Raw genomic sequence first — 24,395 nt, 5'->3', positions numbered from 1 at the left:
CAATGGAAAGTTCAGGTTATTTCTCAAAATTAGCAAAAACTAAAGTGTGACCTTGACCATGCATGTCTCCTCACAAAGCCTCAAGTTATCAACTCCATCATGCATAGCATAAACTACGTGCTATGACATCCCCATGCACACCATCGATGCCCAAAAGCAGGTGTAAGTTCATGCAATCATTGTAAACAAATTATTCATAGACAACTATACGGGGTTTGCACACGACTGACCCCTGCACTTGCCTTGGCCTACCCTGATGGCAACTCATGGCTGGTCCCTGGACTAGGGACTATAATCAGCTCACATCACTAACCCAAAACTTTCTAGTACTGACATGCTTGTAACCCACTTGGGGAGTTGAAGTTTGTGCAAATGTCCAGGATGCTTATTAAGCCAAGTGCCTCACACCGAACCGGCACCCATCTGGACAGATCCGCGCAGGTCTAGACAGGCCGGGCACGCCGAGCAGCAGATTGGGCAGCAATAGCTCAGGTAGCAGGTCATATTAATCAGCTCCATCAAAGCATGAATCCAGCAAAGCATAAATCCAAGCCAGTCAGCACTCTTCGTCAGTAGATGAGCAAAGTATCAAATCCCCATAGGATCAACTCGTAAAACGCTCCTGGTACAAGACTCGAAACCTACAAAACAAACCAAGCAAACATAAAGGGGGTGCAAGTCTAACTCACCTCCCAACCTTGACAGCCGTGGGCAAGCCCACAAATCTTGGCTGTCCCCACCGAGCCACGAGCTGAGCCAACTAGATGGACGTACCGACCCATCTCTACCTCGTGACATCCCATACCGCCACGAAGTTGACCTTGCGGGCCTCGAGACTACTGCCCGCCTCGGCTGCATAAAGCAGGTGCACGTCTGCACTAGATCCAGGCTCCTGACCATAGAGCTCTCACAAAGACACGCGAGACTCTATGAACTAATGACTAACCTTGGCCACCCTTTTATAGGCTCTTGGTCGGTCATCGGGCGTCCACACTTGGGCATACTTGGGTGCCCGCCCATTAGTCTATCCCTAACTCAGCTCGCCAATCAGCCTGCCTAGCTCCAAGCTTCCCCAAACCTTGAAGCTAGTTTTGTGTGCGTGTAGCACACGGTAGATACACACTGTGCACATGACATACTCCCCTTCCTCTAAGAGCTCACTCTTGAGCTCACTAAAAAGCCAGGGCAATCCCTCTGAAGAGTAGTCAATGTCTCCCATGTAGCGTCCTCCTCAACACGATCCTTCCACTTGATCTTGTATTCCGTGATAAGTGTATTACGCAATCGTCTTTCACGAAATCCAAGAATCTTTTCTGGTTCGTGGGAAACAAATGTCATGTCCTCGACATCTATGATTTCTTGAGGAGTAACTAACTGGTCTGTTCCACCCAGTACTTAAGTCTACTGACATGAAATACAGGATGAACTTTCACATGAGAAGGCAAATCCAGTTCATATGCGACTGAACCAAGATCAACCTGTCCGTAAAGTCTCAGAATCTTTGGGAACTCGCAAATACACCACGCTTTAGAGAACTCTCTGAGTGAACGATGTCTATTAGAATAAAATATGTCTCTGTCTTGAACACTTCTAATAGATTCCCTCGCAACTTGTAACATTTCTTGCATATCTTGCAAAAAATTACGTGCTGCATCATGCTGAAGTCCTGAAAATCCCACTGTAACAGGTGATCTAGGTTGAAAACCATATATAGGTATAAAAGGACTACTTGTACTATGTAGTATGTAGACTGTAGTAGACTGCAATGGCCTGGCTGGGGCGACTGTAGTGCCTGGTACAGAACAGTACGGGCAGGCAGAACAGTACGCGCAGTGGACAGCAGTACAGCCTACACAGCCACGGCCCACAGGTCATGGGCAGGCTGTAGTTGACTTGCAGGTCGGCCGACGGCGACTACAGTACGGGCGTGAACTTCCCAAAAGCGACAAGCGAAAGGCGTACGGGTGTGAACTTCCGAAAAGCGACGGGCGAAAGGCGTACGGGCTTCTAATTTTTAAAAAAAAAATCCACGTCATCGTTCCCACGTGGGGGAACGGCAGCCCAGCGTTCCACCTCCCGTTCCATAGTCATTCCCTCGCGTTCCACGTACGTTTCACCACCTCAACGTTCCTCATCCCATTTCCATCGTTCCCTTCGTTCAGGCCATGGGGGAACGCGTTCCACCGTTCCCAATGGGGGGAAACGGGGTTCCCCTGCTACTATGGATGGACTGCCTGGAGCACTTCGGTCCCAAGGTTCTTGTTCAATCTCATCGTCGTAGCTTACCATAGCAAGAAAATGCACTACCTTTCGGGAGCGCAATCTGACCATCCACTATGTGTGTGGGAGAGGCTGAAACCAACCGTCCTTCGAGGGACAGGAGTCACTCCGAAAGGGGTGGTCCACCGGAGTCTGAAAACCAACCACATGAGCGAAACAAAATATGAGACAAATCAATGTACAATTGTCAATGTCTTCTGGATGTCCAGAAAAAAAAAGGACAAAATGAACATGAAAGTATTGAGCTAGTGGGGGGGTGTGATGGATGGAGCACTACTGCTAGAGGCTCAGTATGCAACCTATATGCATAGGGTATACAAGAATGCAATGCAGATCTGTCTAGCTCCAACCAATACCATAATGGGGGTGTAATATGTTGTGATACATAGGCGATGGCGAGGCAAAAATACCTCGGAGCATGATCTCCGAGTGTGAGTGTAAGTGAGCTAGCTGCTCCTGGATATGGTGCTGATGCGAGCCCGTATCTCTGTGATCTCCCTCCGATGTAGTCTGGGAATCTGGCAGCCTCGGTCTCCGTCTGGCTCGGAGGTTCGCAGTGCGCTGAAGTGTAACCCCCTCCTATGTCAGGGTAGGCACTGGGATAGATCTCTGTAAGAAATCAGTGAGCTGGAGCTGTCGCCCACCTGTCCGTATCAGTGTCTCTCTGTGGCGGTGTGTCTCTAACAAGAACCGGCCAAATCTGCGCTGGTCTGCGGACTCCATGATCTGGCAGAGTGAGGGATGTCTATTGAAGATGGTGGTGTATCTCTCTCTAATGACACTATATGCTCTGCATCTGCATACATAATGTTCCTCACTCTCAACCTCCTTCTGGCATAGTCTACATATCCTCTCTGCTCTGGGGATCCGTGCTGCCCTACCTGCCTCAATCTCAAGCTGGTGTGATGACACTCTGAGCTGGCCAATCGCCACTCGAGCACTGTGAGGCATGTACACATCCATGTATCCAGGTCTCTGTATGAATCCATCCGCTGAGATACGCATAAACTAATCTCTGTAGTATAGCATCTTCAGCGGTAGAGGCTGACTGGGTGTAATCCAAGTCTCTTGAGTGTATCGCTGCCATAAAACCTGCCGAAGGACTCTGTTCCTCACTGTGAGAGAGCTAGATGTGCGGTGCATGTATATCATACTCGAAAGGTGGTAGGTGATCTATGTCGAGACCATGCTGAGTGAGCCACTGTATCATCTATGAATACCATGATCTCCTATTTCCACTCTCTACGAGCTGCCTCGACGCCTCAAAAGCTCTATGTGAGAGTCGATCTGATGGCATATCTCTGATCCTCTGTATGAAGCAAATCGTCTGGAAGACGGCCTCTACTAGCATAGGAGGTGCAGCAAACTCCGTCCAGACAACGTCATGTGGGACGGAGGGTTTGCTGCGGATCATCCGTGAGAGCATGAGAATTTGAGGCCTCTCTATCTGAGACCATGTGGAGGTGGCGAGCCCAAGTGCCCATACTGCTGCAACATACATCAAAGCAGGGGTGACTAGTGTGCCAAACAACCACCCCTTCGTGTGGGGCTCCTGGAAGCGTGCCTAGTGACACTCTCTCTCTAGCATGGCCAGAGCTACATACCCTCGTGTGAGTCTATTCCTGGCTGCCTATGCCATAGTAAATCTTCCTGGCGAAGTCGTAAATGTAATCCCTAGGTACACATATGAGTCTTACCACCTCTACCTGTCCTCCAGCTAGGGTGAAGATGGCATGTCGTCAAACCGGCCCTGAGGTGTGGAAAATCATGGCCTTGGTTAAAGGTTTTCCCAAGGTTCACTGTAAGCCCCCTCTGTGTGCAGAAGTCATCGAGTGCATGGAGATGGTGCTGCAGTCCCATCCGCGACTCAGAGACTAGAATAATATCATCTGCATATAGCATAATGTGGACTGTGGTACCTGAGATCATAGTAGTTCCCCCGTTTCCCCCCATTGGGAACGGTGGAACGCGTTCCCCCATGGGCTGAACGAAGGGAACGATGGAAACGGGATGAGGAACGTTGAGGTGGTGAAACGTACGTGGAACGCCAGGGAACGACTGTGGAACGGGAGATGGAACACTGGGCTGCCGTTCCCCCACGTGGGAACAATGACGTGGATTTTTATAAAAAAAATTAGAAGCCCGTACGCCTTTCGCCCGTCGCTTTTCGGAAGTTCACACCCGTACGCCTTTCGCCCGTCGCTTTTCGGAAGTTCACGCCCGTACTGTAGTCGCCGTCGGGCGACCTGCAAGTCAACTACAGCCTGCCCGTGACCTGTGGGCCGTGGCCGTGTAGGCTGTACTGCTGTCCACTGCCCGTACTGTTCTGCCTGCCCGTACTGTTCTGTACCAGGCACTACAGTCGCCCAAGCCAGGCCATTGCAGTCTACTACAGTCTACATACTACATAGGACTCTGTATTTGCTTTTATTAGAATGATGCAAAATCTGAAAATAAAAGACTGACTGAACCTGTTTTGGCTGAGATAGATCTCTGCCCTTGACCTTCAAACCTTCACCCTCGTGGTAGCTTCTCCCTTGGCTGTCCTAGCCCTTGAGTAACTGCAGCACCTTGTGAATTACAAGATAAATAAATCATTTTCTGGGCTGTGTTTTTATACCAACAAAAGTTCTCAGTCAGCCAGCAATAAATCCCTTCCACGACTTGTTTAATGAGTATTAAATGCTCTTTAAGTATTCATTTTCACACGTGAGCTGCTAGCTTTTCCATTGCTTCTGTCCAGGCTGTTTGGGCAGCCCTCATGCTCTGGCCGCCTACAGTCCTAGCTGCCCTATGGGCTAGCCGACTGGCTGGGCTGGCCCCAAATGCATGTCGGCTGGCTGGACTGGACCTTAGCCAACCGGGCCCCAACTTCCTTGGCTGGTGGGCAAAGGCCATGGGCCTCTTGGGGTGGCCTAAGGCCTACTCCCTGCCCAATCATGGGATATAATACCCCTTTGTGGGGTAGCCCTAAGGGATGCCCCCTTCTACATACAACCTACATGCCCTACACAGATGTCTGGCATCTAGTCACAGACCAAACACACAGAGCAACTGACATCATTCCAGAGGGAGACTCACAGTGCGGACTGGCACTACTTCATGTGCAGGACAATGCACACCTAACCTCGGACGTATGGAGGGGAACCCTGGCTGACTCGTCCCGGACTGGGCTCACATGGGACTAGTTTTCCACTCCAGGTCTTGCACCTTCTTGTTCAGATATATCCATGTGGCATCTAAGTGCGGGATGCACGTGACATAAGATCCATGGGACAAGAGAGCAGAGTACAATCTGTCAAATCATAAAGAGAAAGCAATTTGCGCACATACTTCTCGTGAGAAATAAAAAAGCAAACATTGCGTTGCCATACTTCAAGACCAAGAAAGTAATGACGTAATCCAAGATAAGTCATCTCAAACTGTTGTGAAAGCTGAGACTAAACATGAGTGGCCAACTCCGAAGCAGATCCTCTAAAGATGAGATCATCCACATAAAGCACAATGATGTAAATATCACCATTAGAGAGAAAGATATAAAGGTTTGAATCTGGATAAGCTCTCTCAAAGCCAAGTGAAATCAAGAAGGCATCAATCTTCTGATACTAAGCACGGGGTGCCTGTTTTAGACCATATAGAGCCTTCCGCAATAAATAAACATGATCTATGTGTCGCTGAATCTCAAATCTTGGAGGTTGCTCCCAAATTTAACATCCATCTGAAAGACAGGCCATCCAAAATGAGCAGTCAAGGCTAAAACAATCCGAATGGTAGTATGCATGGCTATAGGTGCAAACATCTCATCAAAGTCCTCGTCAACTTTCTGAGCATAACCACAAGCAACAAGGCGAGCTTTGTACTTATCCAAAGTACCATCACAATGAAACTTACCTTTGAAAATCTATTTGACACCAATGACCTTCCGATGTAATGGGCGTGGAACTAACTCCCAAGTTTTGTTTCACTCAATAGAAGACATCTCTGCGTCCATAGCCTATCGCCACTATGGCAAAGCAAGAGCTTCCTCGGGAGTCTCGGGCTCATCAATATCCTGTAAGGTACCATAATTCATGGTATGACTAGAAGAAGCAAGCCGAGAAGATCTCCGAGGTCCGGAAGACAAAGCAGATGCCTAAGCATGCAACTGGCTATCAGAAAGGCCAGAGTCCTGTAATAATTTCTGGACCCACAGGGGTAGACCAGACCTCCTCTCAAATCTGAAAGAAGAAGAAGGCACTGCTGCAAAAATGGATGCATCCAGGACAGTAGTGGATGAAGAAGCAGCAGCAAAATGTGGAGAAGATAATGGAGAGGCTGCAGATTCTGATGGAGAAGATGCAGGAGGCAATCTAGCTCTATGTAAGGGGCTGGACACAGCAGATACAGGGGCTGAAACAGAGGGTACAGCAGGGTGAAGTGGTGCTAAAGACACCCAAATCACTGCGGCGGCAGAAGAAGCTCGCTGTGGTAGTGAGAAAATTCTCCAATATCGGTTGGAAATGGGTCCAAAATCTTCTCAAAAGGGATCATGGAAGAAGAATCAAGTCCAAATAATATCTCATCGAACTGAGCATCTCGAGATATGATACTATCCTCCACATCCGGATCCCAAAACCAGTATCCTTTGGATCTCGAGCTATAGCCTGTGAAAATCATCCTCTTGGACTTAGGAGCAAGTGTAGTCCGCTTCAAAAGCAACACAACCAAGACACAAAAGTATGATACAAATGACTTATGTCCAAAAAATGCCTCCTCTAGTGTCAACTCGTCAACCGTCTTTGTGAGTGAGCGGTTTATGAGAGAAACAGAAGTAGCAACAACTTCTCCCCAAAACATCAAGGGAAGACCAAAATGATGCAATAAAGGTCTCGCCATCTCCTTCACGGTCCAATTTTTCCTCTCAACTACTCCATTCTATTGAGGAGTATGAGGAATTGTTGTCTATCGTTGAATACCTTTCGATGCAAGAAACTCATCAAAGGGTACAAACTCACCACCATTGTCAGTCCCCAATAAACTATAGAGTGAGACTCATTCTCAACCATGGCTATCCAAATCCTAAAACTGGCAAAAGCATTAGACTTCCGAGCCAAAAAACATACTCATACTTTTTCTGAGTAAAATCATCCACCAAAAGCATGAAGTACTTAACCCCTCCAAGGGACTCAACCTCCATAGGTCCAGCCAAGTCTACGTGTATAAGCTTGAGCTTTTGTGCTCCTCTGGAAAAACATCTCTGCGATGTTTGCCCATCATGCAAGACGAGTATATATGTGGTAGATGATGGAGCTTAGGTGAACCAAGAACCAACTGCTAGGAAAAAATGACCAAAGCGTGAATGCCACAAAGAGGTCTCATCAACCGAGACTAAGGCATGAGAAGGAGAGAATAGTTGATCAATATCAGAGTCAGATGAGGGAATCTGTGAGGAGAAAGTGGTGATTTTGTAGAGGCCTCCATCATGAACTCCATTGGCCACAACTAAGAGTGTCTTTCTGTCAATAACCTCAACCACCCCATCATCAAAATAAACTCCAAGTCCCTTTCGAGCAGCCATATGAACTGAAAACAAGTTCCTTGAAAGCCGAGGCACATGTAAAACTTCATGGAGAGTAGCAGAGGAACTAAGAGAAACATTACCAATACCAATAACGAGTAAGGAAGAGTCATCTCCAATGCAAACCGAAGAAGAGAGTGGCTGGTAATCCTTCAAAATATGTGATGTTTGGTCATATGGGCAGAAGCACCGCTGTCACTAACCCACTCAACCTCTGTTGGTATGTCACTAACCTCTATGGAAGAAGTTATATTTGTGATCACAAGAAAAGTATCTTGTGGAGAGAGGGGGAGAATCTATAACTACCATGTATGCCACTTTGGCTTTGCCCTAGTCCTTCACCTTTTCCTTACCTTTGTTCTTATTAGAATCCTTATCAGAATCCTAGAGCTATCTTTAGCTTTGTATTTGACTTTGGTTGCCTAAGAACTGTCACGTCGAGCAAAGCACTGTTCCTCCATATGGCCTGATCTCCCACAAAAAGAACACTCCAAGGTTTTGTTACCTTTTGGCCTCTATAGCATCTTTCTTGCCTTTTCCTTGGGCAGATTTGTTCTTGTTGTTGTTGTTGGTGGTGGTGTTGTTGCCTCCTCGTCCTCCTTTGTTCTTGCTCTTATCTTTGGCAACAAAAGAAGATTCCGCCTTCTTTTGCCTCTCATCAAACACTTGTCATGCTAATAACTCACAACTTCTTCAAAAGATGGAAGAGGCTAGCGGAAGTAAATATGATCTTTGAAGGAATCAAAAGAGGGAGGCAATTTACCACGCAGCTTGTGGATCGGTTGATTGCGCTCCCATATTCTTCAAGTTGTCGCTTGATGCGAGTAAAGTCCCCAATCTTATCAATGATATTGTCAGATTCACTGATGGAAATCTTCTCAAGATTCGCCTCCAGCTTAGCAATCTTCACGGAAGAAACAGCACCACACCTCCTCTAAATCTCAAGCCACATTTGTCGGGCATTACTCCTTGTAGAAATAAATTGTGCCAGTATGGCAAGAGTCATGCAATGAATGATGATGAGGCGTGCACGAACATCCAAAACTCCCCGTAAGGCTGGATCCACCAAGGCAGGTGTCATAACTGATGTCCAAACACCAGCACCTTCAAGAAGCAACTGGGATCACTAATTTGGGGAGGAGAGTAGGATGAAACATGAGAGAAAGAAGGGGAGAGGTACTCTGGGAGGGGAGAAACAAGAGAAGAAGTAGTTGCAGGAAAGGATGAGGGAACCACCAAAGGGGTGGAAGGAGAGGGAACCAATGAAGTGGTAGCCTGGGAAGTAGGGGATAGGATTCCCTGGGAAGAGAAAAGTGTGAGGGAAAAAGGCCGAAAGGACCAGACGTACAAGAGATCAAAGCACATCAGCATAGAATGAAATGGATGAATGAGTGTATGTATGATGGTGAATGAAATCCTGTACAAGAGGCCCTCTGATGTGAGGTGACTCTAAGTAGTAGACAGTCAAAGAAGCAAAGACGAAGTCAGAGCTAAAGCACGGTCGGTGACGAAGGATCACATCAATGTGAGGCGAAGGCACTCCGAGAGGTGGTCAATATCAAAGGCTCGCATTGGTGGATGCGGAGGCACTCCAAGGTGGTAGATGTCTGTAGTGGGCAGCCTCAATTAAGTACCATTAGATAAGCATCCTCATCATCATCAACAGCCACATCAACATCATCAGTATTAGCTTCAACATCATCATCTTCATTCTCAGCACTATCATCAGTTTGGAGGTCTAGGGAAACATGTCTGCAACCATCAAGGGCTTTCAACCCACAGTCGGCAGCCCCTAGGTGAACTAGATAGCACGCGGCTGGGCACCACAGTGCAAGGAACCAAGTGTGTACAAGGCAGAATCAAAGCGCAGCATTTAATAGCACAAAGTATTATTATTTGTCCCACAAAGCTAGCCAACAGCACTACAACTGACCAACTAGCACTCCAGATGCATATATAAATATCAGACATAATTCGGCATTCAAAAAGTCATATTCAGCAGTCCATTCAGTCGCATTCATCAGTAGAAGATATGTAGAAGGACCAGGGGTCAACCCCTTGGGACTGACCAAGGCCTAAGTCATGTACAAGCATTAAAGCAACCTTTTTGTACCATTTCAATAAAAGAAATATATGTACCGTCATAAAGCCAAATGAATCTGAACTTACGAATAATTTTGAAAGAAAGAAGAGAATCACCAAAAACAAACAAAATTTTAAAAAAATAAATAAAGGCTTAATAGAGACACCCGAGAAAAAATAATAATAATAATAGTAATAAAAACTTGCAAAAATAGACAAATACATAACTAAATCACACACGCCCACATACACACACACAAATTCTTTATTGAACCACAACAAAATAACTTCTAACAAACAAGCTAAACAAATTTTCAATGACTAATTAGCAAAACAAACTTTAAATGACTAATTCACTAAAACAAAACAAGTAAAGACAAGAATACAAAAAGTGAGAACTTTACCTCAAAGATTGTCCAATCATGAAGTATATGAATAAAAGAAAACCCTGACACCCGATCTCTCTCTTTTTCTCTCTCCTCTGTCTTAATCATCTCATTAATTAGCATCAATGTTCTTAATCAAGCTTAGGGCTATGGATCAGTACAGCAAGGCTTCCACACATGCAACACACAGTTAGTATGAGGATGAAGAAGAAGGAATGTACGGTGGAAGGGTGGGAAAAAAGTTAAAACCAGAAGAGGAGAAAAGAAATGGTTCTCCAAGGTTTAATGGCACCACAGATGCTCAAAACACAGCTCTGTGAAGAAAAACACAGCCTGATTGAAGAAAACGCGGCACCACTGAGCAAACGCAGCTCTCTGATGAAAAACCCAGCTCCCATATCTGAAAACACGGGTCTTTATGTGCTGAAATCTGTAAACAGGTTCATGAAGAAAAAACGCAGGTCCTAGACCAGTTCTAGGCTCTGATACCATGTGAGATTTATGTGCTATTGCTGTAAATCCAAAAACAGAGAATAAAACAGCATATATTTGTAGACAGTAGACTGCAAATGATCAAGGTACAGCACGAGGGAGGCCCATGAGTGCTCGTATGTACAAATCAGGGCTGAAAAGGGAGATAATTATGAAGTGGACTGAGGCACCTTTTATATAGGTTCTCTAGAGCTGGTCAGCCAGGTCCTACAGGCCGACCAAGGCAAAAGTCCATAAAATGCCAAAAAGGGCTCCAAAAAATGGTACAAAAATAGCAGTAAAAATATGCAGTGCACGGCCTTATAAATGGGCCAGATACAAGCATGCAAGGAGTCCATTTGGGGATGAACAATATTTCCAACAAGTCACACCGAAAGGGGTGGTCCTCCAAAGTCTAGACACCAAGCACACAAGCGGGAAAAAAAAAATCTTTTTTTCTGGTTTTCCGACTGAATCTTCACACGTGAAGAAGAAGGCTTTGATACTAATGTAACATGCGGAAGCTTGTTGAATAGAATCGGTACTTCAATGGACAGAATTCAGCATTCTTTCATGATGTGGATAATGCACAAGATAAAGAGATATGTGCAAAAATAGAGAAAGAAAGAGAGAAGGAGTCAGACGCAGTATTGGGTCTCGAATACCCTGTGTAGGGACCTTTCACTGTCACCTTGGCTGTAGAGTTCCCCTTGGCTGTCCTGGCCCTTGGAATCCTTCAACCCTTTGTGAATTTGTAAGAAAACTCAAATGAGATGCAGCCCATGCTTTTAAAGGCTTCTTATGTGCTGGTCAGTGGGCCCATACAGTGGAATATTCTCCACGACCTGTATTTCTGGCCTTTTAAAGACGCCTTTCTACACCTGTCAACTGGCCGTCTTTCTGCTGTGCTGTCCAGCCTGGCCAAGGCTGGCCGCCTTGCTACGCTGGCTGCCCATGGGCTAGCCAGCAGTCTGGCCAAGCCATGAGGCTGGCCGACTGGGCTTCCCAGGCGCACAGATGGTGGCCAACAGGCTGGCCAAGCCTCAAGGCTGGCCACCTTGGTGTCCAGGCCTCCTAGGGCTGGCCGACAGCATGCCCTAGCCATGCTGTTGGGCAACGGCCATGGGCCTGCATGGCCCCTCGGTTGGCCCACAAGGGACACTCCCTTGATAAGCAAGGGTTACAACCCTTTTCTAGGGTAGCCCAAAGGGCTGCCCCATTCTTCTACATGTAACTACATGCTCTAAGACCCACATGCCTAGTATCTGGCTACAACAGAACACCCGGAACACCTGACATCGTTCCAGAGGATCTCTCAGTACGGATTGGCATTGCTTCATGTGCAAGACTTGCACACCTAACCAAGACCATGTACGGGACTTGTACACCTGACCTTGGATGCTTCGAGTGTAACCCTGGCTGACTCGTCCCAGACTAGGGGGCTCACATGGGACCAGTTTCCACTCCAAGTCCTGCACCTGCTGTGCAAATATGTCCACGTGGCATCCAAGTGCAAGATTCATGTGACAAACCATCAGATTGTAAGAAGTACATCTCGATGGTTGAGTTTGCCTGTGATAGTGCTAAGCACGCGGCTACTGGTTACAGTCCATTTATGCTAATGTACGGATACCAACCTAGATCTCCAATAACAGTTGGACTTGATGTTAGAAATCATCTCCTGGTTTTACTGAGACACTAGGGCCTTTGTTGTGGGTGTGCCCGCCCTTGTAGGTGTTGTTCTCATTTTTCCTCACTCCCCGTATTTTTCCCCCATTTTTCCTATTTTCTCTGTGGCTTGGGTGGTAGTCCTGTGGTGGCAGGAGGACCTTGATCTTGGCCAACTGCATCTATGTATATGCTAGAGGTGGCTGACTGTCTTACACAGGTCGTGGACCTTCTTGATGCTGGCCGACACCCCTGTTGCTCGCTGACTGTACACGCAGGTCATGGAGTATTTGGTCCTGTCGGCTGCCTATGAACAGGCCGACTGCTGTTTGGGGGCCATATAAAATGGCCCCACAGCCTCTTGCCACATTGTATTGTATTCGGGATCTTCTTGTGTATACATAGTAGAGTTATACGCCTCTCTCTCCATTGCTATCTATTTTCTGCACTTGCTCTTGTGTTTCCAGATTGAGTCATCATCTCCGTTGTGTATTCTGACATGGTATCAGAGCCCTAGGCTCTTGATAGTTCTTGGGATTTGTGTGAGCAAGAGGGGGACTGTTGTGTTGCTGATTGGTGGACTGTTCGGGACTGTTTGGGAAGAGGAGAAGCAAGAGAACGGCGGGCTGATTTGCTGGACAGCCACTTGCAGGTGTAAGTTCTTCTTTGTTCCCACCCACCCTTTTTAAAATTACATCCCCACAATGGCAGATTTGTTAGAGATGGCCGAGAGGCATGTGAAGATCCCAACACTCCCCACGTTCCCGGTGGACCGTCAGTTGGACGGGAACAATTACGGCATATGGAAGGTTATGATGGAATCTGTGCTGGAGTCATATGACCTTGCTGATTTCATCGTTGTCGGGGTTCCACGGCCGGAAGCAGAGGAAGGGGAGTTACAGTCAACCAGAAAGGACCGCGAGGCACAAGCACAGTTGTGGGATCGTGTCAACGCCAGGGTTCGTTCATTTATCTTCCTCAACTGCACACCGCAGGTAATCAATCATGTGAAGCATATGACGCTGGCCAGAGGCATATGGCAACACTTGGCTTCTCTTTATGAGAGGGTATCGCCCATGAAGAGGATTTCCTTGGAAGTACAGATGCGGGTTATGAACCCTTCAAAGTCATCGACGATGCGGGAGCATATTAACAAGCTGCAGACCCTTCAGCAGGAAGTCCTTCAGGCTGGGAAGGAGATATCATCAAAAGATATGGCCATCACTTTGCTGTCCCACTTGCCTTCTCAGTATTCCGCTTTCTACTCTTCTTTGATTACCAGTGGCATTCTCGAACCCTCCTCAGTGTGGAGGTTCAGAGGCCTTAACTGGCCAACGGTCGAAAGGCCGTGACATGGGCAAAGGGAAGGCTTCATCGAAGAAGTCTTCTGAGAAGAAGTCTGACGCTGACCGCGAGAAACTAAAGGCAGAGAGGACCTGTAATGATTGTGGCAAGAAAGGCCACTATTGGAGGCAGTGTCCCAAGCGCAAGACCGAGAAGGGTGAAGATTCCTCAGCAGCAATCATGAAGACTCCGGCGTTCAGATTTACAGGATCTCTACGAGTATTCTGGTCACATTCTTACTGAGGGTACATCCACTATCCCAGCTCACACTGAGGGCAGGTTGGAGATAGTTCCCGATGGCAGAGGGGGGAAGCATTCCTCCCAGGTCTTGTATGTTCCATCACTTGGTTTTCATCTGTTGTCAGTGCATCAGGTTTGCAAGACTGGCATACGGGTGGAATTTGATGAGCATTTTGTTGCTCTCCGGGACAAGGCAACAGGCCAGGTAGTCTAGGAAGGCAGAGTGGAGAATGGAGTTTACAAGCTTTCAGCACTCTCTCTCCCAGGTCCTCAGGTTTGTGATGAGTGGCAGACTGGTAATGGCCACTTAAGAGTGGATACGTTGTAGGTACAGGCTTTCCGGGACCAAATGGTGGATAGCTTGCTAGTTGATGGCAGCAGTTGGCAGGAACTTTCCAGTACTGATGTTGGCTGCCTATGAATAGGCCAACTGCTATTTGGGGGCCATATAAAATGGCCCCACAGCCCCTTGCCACATTGTATTGTATTCAGGATCTTCTTGTGTATACATAGTAGAGTTATATGCCTCTCTCCATTGCTGTCTATTTTCTGCACTTGCTCTTGTGTTTCCAGATTTAGTCATCATCTCCGCTGCGTATTCTGACACTTGAGGGTATTCAAATGTATGCGGCTAGAGATTTCTTAGCAGATATGCAGGAAATGCTAGTCCATGCGCGCGAGGCTATCTCAAGAGTGCACAAGATCATGTACAGTTTTACACCGATAGGCAGCAGTCACCAAGGAAGTTTACCGAGGGAATGCTAGTTTATTTGAGAGTGCCAAGAGTTCTAAGACGTTACGTATTGGGAAGGTTGGGAAGTCATCCCCGAGGTGGTGTGGACCTTACAAGATCTTGAAAAGATTAGTGAGGTTGCCTCCGAATGTTAATGTTTATCTAATCTTTCATGTCAATCGACTAAAAGAGATGTTGGGAGCTGAGAATAACCTTGTTACCCCTGAAGAACTTGTTGAGGTTGAGGACTTGTCCTATGTTGCACATGAACCAGAGAGGGTGATAGATTTCAGGGTAAGGCAACTTTGGCGCAAGTTGATCCCTCGATATAAGATTAAATGGAAAGATATAGTGGAGGAGGACTCAACTTGGGAGTCTGCAGCTAGTTTGAGTAAGCGCTCTTGCGAGAATTGAGAATCTATTCGTATATGTTCCCCATGAGCCAGTTGCAGTTGTTGATTGTAGGGAACAAACCTTTAGAGACAGGTTGGTTTCTCAGTGGTTGATTAAATTGAGTGATCGTGCACATGAAGACAACACTTGGTGGAATGTTGCTTCGCTCCGAAGTCAATTTCCCGATTGTCTCCCAATCTTCCTCTCGTTAGGGGAGGAAAAATGTTATGTCCCGTGTCTGGACATGACGAGGCTAGCATAAGGCCGAATACTTTAGTGTGCACTGTGAACTAGATTATGGGCTATATAGTTGGCGTTGTGGCTCATTATTGAGAATTCCTCCATGGGACTCAAACCTTGGGACAGAGGCCTTCCAAGAGCCCAGCTATTGGTTAGCCATTGGCTAGTCGCAACACGAACAATCGTGAGGACTAAGAGTGCATGGTATGGGATGTGCATGCTTTGATGGTGCACTCTCGGCCAGAGTTGTGTGGTCTCTAGCTTGGAGGTGTCTTTCTATTGTATCCGGTTTGGAGCCTATGGTTGTGTTTTCACTTTGCAATGTTTCAAAACCTTTGAACAAAATGCACGTGGTTTTTGGTAGGATCCTATCAATCTTCTTAGGACACTTCCAAGCAAAACAATCCTTACCTAAAAACTTGTAGGCTATGACAAAAGCCGTCCTCCTAATCCCTATGAAATCTCTCAAGCCACAAAGTTATATACTTAGTTTAATATTCTTGGGTTTCTCTTGAAATGATTTTTAAAAAGTTTTTCGCATATCAAAGATTTGGGCATAACAATGCCTCCCATAAAAAAATTTGAAGGATAATTAGGTCCCTCTCATTCATACTGCTCATCAAAGCATCTTATTAATCAGCTTACCGTCTATAGAATAAATATGTATTTCAACTTTAACAGTTCCTCCCTATGATTGACTATAGAGTGCTTTAAGGGCCTATGCTTCATTTTACAATCGTCTAAGATTGTCCACTATCTTTCAAGTTCAATTTTAGGCACAAACGATATTCAAAGTGAGCTTGCTCAAACTCATCCAGCCTCCACAAACTTTTGGCCTTCCTTAGACTTCCAATTCCCATGACGTTCAAGCCCTTTCAAATAGTTACTTGCATGGAACATAGGTCCCTCTACTAATTGACTTACAAATGTCCTCAAAAATTGTAACAATTCAGTTACGCATGCTTATGCAAACCAAGATACCTGCTGACTGACTAGAAGATGAAGCTATCAATGCCAATCCTTGAATAAGAGGTCGTCAAAAAAAGGACATATGAATAGAAAGTAGCAGTCCTCCAAATCAAAGATTACAGGTTTATGCAGGCCATTCTACAACTAGTATCAAATTAGATCTTCAAAAGGCCAACTGCAAATAACCGCCAGATCAACATACCCTATAAGCATTGTATTCCTCCTTTACTTTAAAGCGAACATCATTTCGAGCTGCCTTGACATTGACAGGCCCAAGGAGCATTCCGAGAAAAAGACCTGCACCAGACAAAATGTAATAGCCAACGTAATGTCATAAAGATAACGCTAAGGCACGTGTTGTGCGTTATTGAATGGAGAGCCCAGATGGTGATTGCCACAAGATGTGTATTAATGTGAGCCAAATGCCCAAACATGTATAACTGAATAAAATGCAAGCCATTCTCAGGTGGTGGTAATTTCCACAACACATGTCGATATGAGCAAAATGCACACAGGCGAGTATCATATCATTAAAGGACATAGCCATGTAACACTCCTCATTGCAATAGAAATCCACATCAAAAAGTAGGAGAGAGTTTACCATTGTATTTATGGGGAAGAAGTGCTCCCACATCACCCTCGCATATCATCCAATGTGCTCTGTCAATCTCCTCTTCCAACTGTAAGAGATCTATGGCCAAAATTAGCAACGTAAAACCATTTCCTGAACTAACAAGAACAAAAGTGCAAGGTAGCTTGAGGGAATCCACTCACAAAGCTTCATGCCAATGCATAGCATAGACTTCATCCAAGGATAGGTGCAGGTAAATAACCTTGGAATTTGTCAAATTTCTAGGTCTGGGGTTGGGGCTAAAACTGATACATGAATTGGTCTCAAAGTAAGTGTTGGGAAAACTAGGTCCTTGATTGTATGTGAGCATATTCAGATCTCATATGATCTTCTTTACCCCCATAAATCATTCTCTGAGCTCCCCCTTACAAGAAGAGAGGCATGAACACAAATCGAAAAGCTTGCAAATAGAAAGCTTGGATCGTGACGAAATCATGCCTTCTCTGCAAGGCTGATCTCGGTCTGAGTGCATGTGATGCAGATAGAAGAGGTTCAAAGAATGGCGTTATGAATCATACCTTCTCGGCAAGCTGAGTGCTGATCTCGTCTTTCTCGAGAGCAGAGAAGACATCCGATCTGAGGCGTTTCATGTCCTTTTCGAGGGCGAGGGCCTGTTGGCTAAGGGCCTGCTCTTCAACTCTAAGGCGAGCACTGAGGGCAGAGCCCGCGCTCTGCAGAGCCTTGGCCTGCTGCACAAGGCTAGCCACGCGCTTAGGGATCCGGCCTCCCTGCGAGCATCTCTCCTCTGCAAAAGCCCTAATTTCATCGCAATGGCTACCACTATCATTGCTGTTGTGCTGCTGCTGATCGCGATCTTCAGTCTTCCCGTTCATCTTCTTCTGCTTCGACTACTTCTTCTCCTCTGTACCTGTAGGTATCCCTCAGACCTGCATCAGAAACCTGCTGCAATCCGGGCTCATCTCTGTCTTCGCCCTGAGCGATCTCGCCTTTCGGTGGCCAGAGAAACACGTATGAGTTCGCGTGAGGTGTCCTGTTGTTTGCACAAGTGTCGGATGTCACAAGTAGACCACGACATTCTGCTGCTGTAGGCTATTTGACTGTAGCCACTCAGGTTCACCAATTATGGACTTGCTAAGGTTCACATTTCAACCTTAGCTAATAATAATAAAGTGTCAACCCTCATTGTTCACCAATTATTTATGGACCTCGACAGGCTGAGGTTCACATTTGAACCTTAGCTAATTATAAATAGTGTAAATCCTCATTGCTCACGGGTGGGGACAATATTTAGGTGGACTAGTTGGGAACTCTTGCGCTTCGTACGTCTTTTGAGGTTTCCAAAATCAAATTCTACCCAAACCTCCTCCTCCCCTTCACGAACCTCCAAATTCTTGCCACGTGGCAGCTTTGTGAAACTCTTCCTTAAGATAATGCAGAGAGCGCCCTTTCTCCTCCGCAATGCATACAGTTTCTCCTCCGCAATGCGTACCTTTTCTCCTCCCCAATGTAGGCCAGATTTTGGCCACTAGGTTAGATTTTGGCCACTAGGTTAGATTTTGGCCACCACTCCCCCTCACTCCACAAAGGGGTTAAAAAATAGTGTGTGACATACTCCTCTACTCCTCCTCACAAAAAAAACAAAAAAACAAAAAAAAACTCATTAGCCACATCAATCAATATTTGTGATGGTGAAATAGGAAGACTCGTCTAACTCAAAAAGCCACATGTAAGCTCTTCCTATGTAGCTAGCCATGTGAACTAATATTTCCAAAGCATAAAGCTAAGGCCTCCAAAAAAGACCAACCTCACACCTCTAAGCTTGTCCTATGTAGCTAGCCATCTCTACATGATTTCTTCCAAAGCACAAGAATGTCTACATGACTTCTTCTAGAGCACGACACTCTCTACATAATCCACCTTTGGTTAATCTGTGAAGGCATCTTTATGTGAAGAGTTTTTTTATTAATTATTCACATATGCTAATGTGACAACATGGATGTTTCATGGAGAAATGTCATTATGTACATGTGGGGAAAAGACCCAACCCTTATCTTTATGTGAAGTTCTTTTTTTTTTATCACAACATGGATGTTTCATGGAGAGATGTCATTCTCTATTTGTTGGGGAAATAGACTCAACACTTGAATCATGTAACCACTAGTGGTATATTCTTTGAGCATATATTAAGGAAATCTAAATGTGAATGAACATGCAAGAGCTATAAACAAAGGTGTGAGAAGTTGATTAATTGACCCAAAAGCTATAAACGAAGCACCTTAGAAAAGTGATATAACTCTCGACTATCATGCATTCTCTTTAACGGACCAATTAAAAGGAGTAACGCCTTTTTGGGGTTAATGCATTCTGTTGTAATACATTTCGATATTCATATATACTCTTGATGTATTATGATACGTTGCCAAAAATCATAGCCATGAGTATGATCTCTTAAATCCATGTAAAGGGTGATGTTATAAAGCCTATGTCTTTTGTTTAGAGTGAACCCAATGGCCAAGTATAAACGTGAACATTGTATCATATGGGGCAACATTCCTATGCATAATCAAAATACTCTTGGCTAACTCGTGTGTGTGTGTGTGAGAGAGAGAGAGAGAGAGAGAAAGATGATATCCATCTAGATGATAGAGGCATTGAATAACCTAAGATCCTCATAAACTAAGCTTAGGTCCATATCGTGCTTAGGTAATACTACCGAGGGTTAGAATGAGAAATACTCAGCATCATTATTGGTCTGCACTTGCAATTTAATTCATTCTTTAAATACTTTCTTAGTTAGGCTTCTTTACTCCAAATAATTGGGTAAAATTTTACTTTTAATTTTTTCTTAAAAATCCTTCTCATTTAGTGGTCCCCAAAGCTCTGATATCACTTGTCAATACCTTTAAGATACTTGGAAAATAAATTCTAATTCTCAAGCATAAAAATTAGAGCATAGCATTAACTTGCACAAATTAAAAGCATAAACCTTAATAAATAAAATTAAATAAAAAGAGAGCTAGAAAATATGAAAGAGATCACCCCGTTGACACAAGATTGGGTTGAATATCCCCTGGATAAGTGTGGCCCCTTGTACCACTCACCAAAACTTTATATATGTTAAAAGGTTGCTTTTTAAAAAGATAATTCCAAAAATAAAGCATAAGTGGTTTTGAGTTTTTGAGCATGAAAGCTCTTACAAAAATATAGCAAGCTACAAATATAATGTCTTGGGCCTACCAAAAGTATAAAATATAATAAGCTACAAATATAAAGTCTTGGGCCTACCAAAAGTATAGAATACTAATTGGCATGTACAAAGGTTTGAGGCCTCAACTTTATAAAAATATTACTGCCAAAATATGAAATCATAATAGGTGCTAACATGTCTTCCAAAATATCTCTAGTGATCCAACACATGTTCCACCTGTGATTAACACATATTCTACCAGCTAATCATGTTCCACCCATGCTTAACATATAATTTGCCACTCAATCATCGCCTATATCCAAAATAATATTAATCAGCACACATAGCCAATTAAACCCATTAATCCTGACTGTATCATACGAGTGCACACGGTTGATCAAACACATTAATCCTAGAAGATGATATAAATATAAGACATATCCAAAATAAAATGTCCCCGAAATATCCTTGATAAAATAAATGGACGTCCCCATAGAGATTATGAAGTGGGGACGCCCACTATCTTATCAAGGATATTTCGAGGATATTTTATTTGTTAGTCATAACCTCTATGAGGGCACTCATTATTTTATCAAGGATATTTTGGGGATATTTTATTTTGGATGTGCCTTATATTTATATCATCTTTCAGGATGTGGGTTGATATAATATAGTTAAGATTAATGTGTTTAATCAGTCATGTGTATTGATTAATATTATTTTGGATGTAAGTGATGATTAAGTGGCTAATTATGTGTTATCGTGCAAGCATGTGAACACCTATTTGGTTTCATATTTTGGCATTAGTATTTTTGTAAGGATAAGGCCTCAAACCTTTGTACATACCAATTAATATTTTATACTTTTGGTAGGCCCAAGACTTTATATTTGTAGCTTGCTATATTTTTGTAAGAGTTTTTGCTCTCAAAAACTCAAAAGCACTTATTCTTTGTTTTTGGAGTTATCTTCTTAAAAAGCAAGCTTTTAATACCTATAGATATGGATAAGTGATACAAGGCACCACACTCATCCAGGGGAGATTCAACCCACTGTTGTGTCAACAGTAATCTCTTTCCTACTTTCTAGCTCTCTTATTTATTTTATTTTGTTTATTAAGATTTATGCTTTTAATCTGTGTAAGTCAATGTATGCTCTAATTTTTGTGCTTGAGAATTAGAGTTTATTCTCCAAGTATCTTAAAGTTCCTAACTTAAGTCTATAGAGACCAATCCTGTGGTAAAGTTAGCTCCTAGATTCTATGGACCCTTCAAGATCATTGCCAAGATAAATGATAATGCATATAAGTTAGAGCTATTCTCTAATTGACATATTCATAATTCTTTTCACGTTAGTTTGTTAAGATCTTTTAGAGGACCTCTACCTTCTCATCTTATATTAAAAGAACCTCATGAATTGATAAATAAAGAAGAATATCTCATCCCTAAGTCTATCATTGATCATGAGACCCCATCATTACACGCACAAGCAACGCTTATGTTAAGTATCTTGTGACTTTTAAGATCATCGTATTGAAGATGCTAAATGGATGCTAGAAAGTTCTTCCATTCTTACCAAAATCTCATCCACTCATACCATCCACGCAATTGAGATCAGTTGCAACCCAAGCAGCAAGAGGGAATGTTAGTCATAGCCTCTATGGGGATTCTCATTATTTTATTAAGGATAATTTATTTAGGATGTGTCTTATATTTATATCATCTTCCGGGATTAATGTGTTTATTCATCTGTGTGCATTGGTGTGTGCATTGGTATATGATAGTCACGATTAATGTGTTTAATCAGTTGTGTGCACTGGCTAATATTATTTTGGATGTAGGCGCTGATTAAATGGCTGATTATGTGTTAATTGCGGGTGGAACATGTGGTGAACATGTGCTAATCATGGGTGGAACATGCGTTGGACCAATATGAAATATTTTGGAAGACATGTTAACACCTATTATGGTTATATATTTTGGCATTAGTATTTTTGTAAGGCTAAGGCCTCAAACCTTTGTATATAACAATTAGTATTTTATACTTTTGGTAGGCCCAAGACTTTATATTTGTAGCTTGCTATATTTTTGTGAGAGCTTTTACGCTCAAAAACTCAAAAGCACTTATGCTTTATTTTTGGAGTTATCTTCTTGAAAAGCAAGCTTTTAATACATATAAATATGGATGAGTGGTACAAGGGGCCACACTCATCCAAGGGAGATTCAACCCAATGTTATGTCGACAGTGATCTCTTTCCTCTTATGATTAGATTAGATTAGCCAAACACAACATTCTTCACATCAATATAGTCTTATTATGCCCTCACTTAATAAAATAATATCATGATAGACCTAATTTATACTAATAACAATAACACTTTGAGCATCATATTGTTTAACACCACCACATGCATCATCAAAACTAAGAATACTATAATTTACATCATCTAGAAAATCAAAACCATTACATCATCTAGAAAATCAAAACCATTACATAGATTAGGCTAGGTCTACATCTTATATAGATTATCAAAACTATAACACACACTATCATCATCTAGAAAATCAAAAGCATTACATAGAATAGGCTAGGTCTATATCTTATAGATTATCAAGACTATAGCATACACTATCTAAACAATCAATACTATGGTATAATTAATCTACGCTAGCAAAAAAATAACTTCTTACTCTATCTAGAGTAGTAAAGAGAAACCACAATCTCTTCTCTCTCACTCATTCATATTTTCATATATAAGAAGGGAAAATTATAGGGTGACTAAATACCTATGCCCTTGTACAAGAATCAATATGAAGACCACATAAGCATGGATGCACCAATCACATAAATATGCACTATTTCTAACATCACAAACATAGTGAGTGCTTGCATTATTTACACAAACACATATCTTCATTAACCTTATTCACCTAAAACTAAGCTTGAATTTCATAACTCATATAAGCACAAGCATACATCTTTATTATCTTGGAAAGTATGTGCATGCCTTACTTCATTGACATGAACACAGATTTGCATTACATAATTCATGAAACCGTATGGGACATACATGTGTATAACATCACTCATGAATCCATACGCATGCATCACATTATTAATATGACCACACACATGCATCACATCATTCATGAACCCATATGCATGTATCACATCACTAATATGAATATAGGCATGCATAACACCACTCTTATGTAGGCGTATGTAACTATATACATCACCTATTGTTAACCCATGGCGGACATTGCGACATACTATATTTTACGTCATTAATTTAAATATTCTGAGTCATGGGCCGGGCTTGTCGGCACCATATGTTAAGGATGAAGGGATTGGGTGATCGCCGATGAGAGGTGCACCTTGGATATCAGTAGGATAAGGGTTAGGGTCGGCCGGCCATGTATGGGCGCCCAAGTGTGAACGGCCAAGTCACCTATATGAGTCAAATGTAACCCTAAAATCCTCATTCTCATGTGTTGTGAATACAAGAGTGCTCTTGCCTTATCTCTTTGGTTTCCTTCTCCTGCGTTTGTGAGAGAGAGAGAGAGAGTGAGTGAGAGAGCGATCGAGCACTGTGTAGCGGCACGGCGGCAGCGGAGAGGCGGTAGAGCGGCGACGGCGGCTCCTCCTTCACGGCTGCGACGCGGGAATCCTTCAAGGCGGCAGTTAAGCGGTGAGTGACACACCTTTTGCATTCTGTTTTGAGCTTGCCTTCCTGGTTGTATGCTTGCAGCCATTCGTGGCTCGCATACGGTGTCCGGCAAGTCCCCAGCTACGACCTGTGCGGCAAAAGCGCACATTTTTGGCGCCGCTGCCGGGGAGTTGCCCTGCACCAAGCTCCAGTTTGCAGCTCGGCTGCTGCGTGAAGTTTAATCTACACTATAGGAAAGGCGTCTGTGTTGCTGTTGAGGTGTTTCTGTGGTTTTCAACCTCTGTTTCTGCAATTTGTCTTCTGTATTCCTGTTTCTTTTGTTATATTTTCGCTCCGCATGTGGGCGTACGTTCTGTTATCTGGTTTCTGCGTGTGAGAGGGATTTCTGAATCCCCAGATTTGTGCTGTGTGTGCGAACTGCACCGCGGCCAAGGCTGAACCCTAAGGAAACCCTAGGAAACTTATCTCACAAAAAAAAATAGAAAATAAAAAATAAAAAAATTATAAAAAATAAAAAAGAAAAAAAATTAAATTTTATTTTCAAAGAAAGAACCAAACATGTGGAGAGGAAAGATTTTCTAATTGG

At 43.7% G+C, this 24,395-nt stretch overlaps 1 protein-coding gene across 1 annotated transcript in view; it reads right to left on the bottom strand.

Moving 5' to 3' along the window:
- Positions 1 to 18,074, bottom strand: part of LOC147641150 (uncharacterized) — a 46,191-nt gene extending 28,117 nt beyond the window's left edge. The window contains exons 1-3 of the mRNA XM_086818679.1: positions 17,513 to 18,074; positions 16,965 to 17,043; positions 16,566 to 16,660 (exon numbers count right to left, since the gene is read on the bottom strand). Of these exons, the coding sequence (XP_086674805.1) occupies positions 16,566 to 16,660; positions 16,965 to 17,043; positions 17,513 to 17,827 (489 nt within the window). The 5' untranslated portion in view covers positions 17,828 to 18,074. The remainder of the gene's footprint in view (positions 1 to 16,565; positions 16,661 to 16,964; positions 17,044 to 17,512) is intronic.
- Between the last annotated feature and the right edge of the window lie 6,321 nt (positions 18,075 to 24,395).

The sequence above is a fragment of the Cibotium barometz genome, chromosome 2 (assembly GCF_041138505.1).
Source record: "Cibotium barometz isolate CiBa-2024 chromosome 2, ASM4113850v1, whole genome shotgun sequence".
In the NCBI taxonomy this organism is placed as follows: Eukaryota; Viridiplantae; Streptophyta; class Polypodiopsida; order Cyatheales; family Cibotiaceae; genus Cibotium; species Cibotium barometz.
Note: the sequence above shows the minus strand (reverse complement) of the source record. Positions and strands in the feature narration are given on the sequence as shown.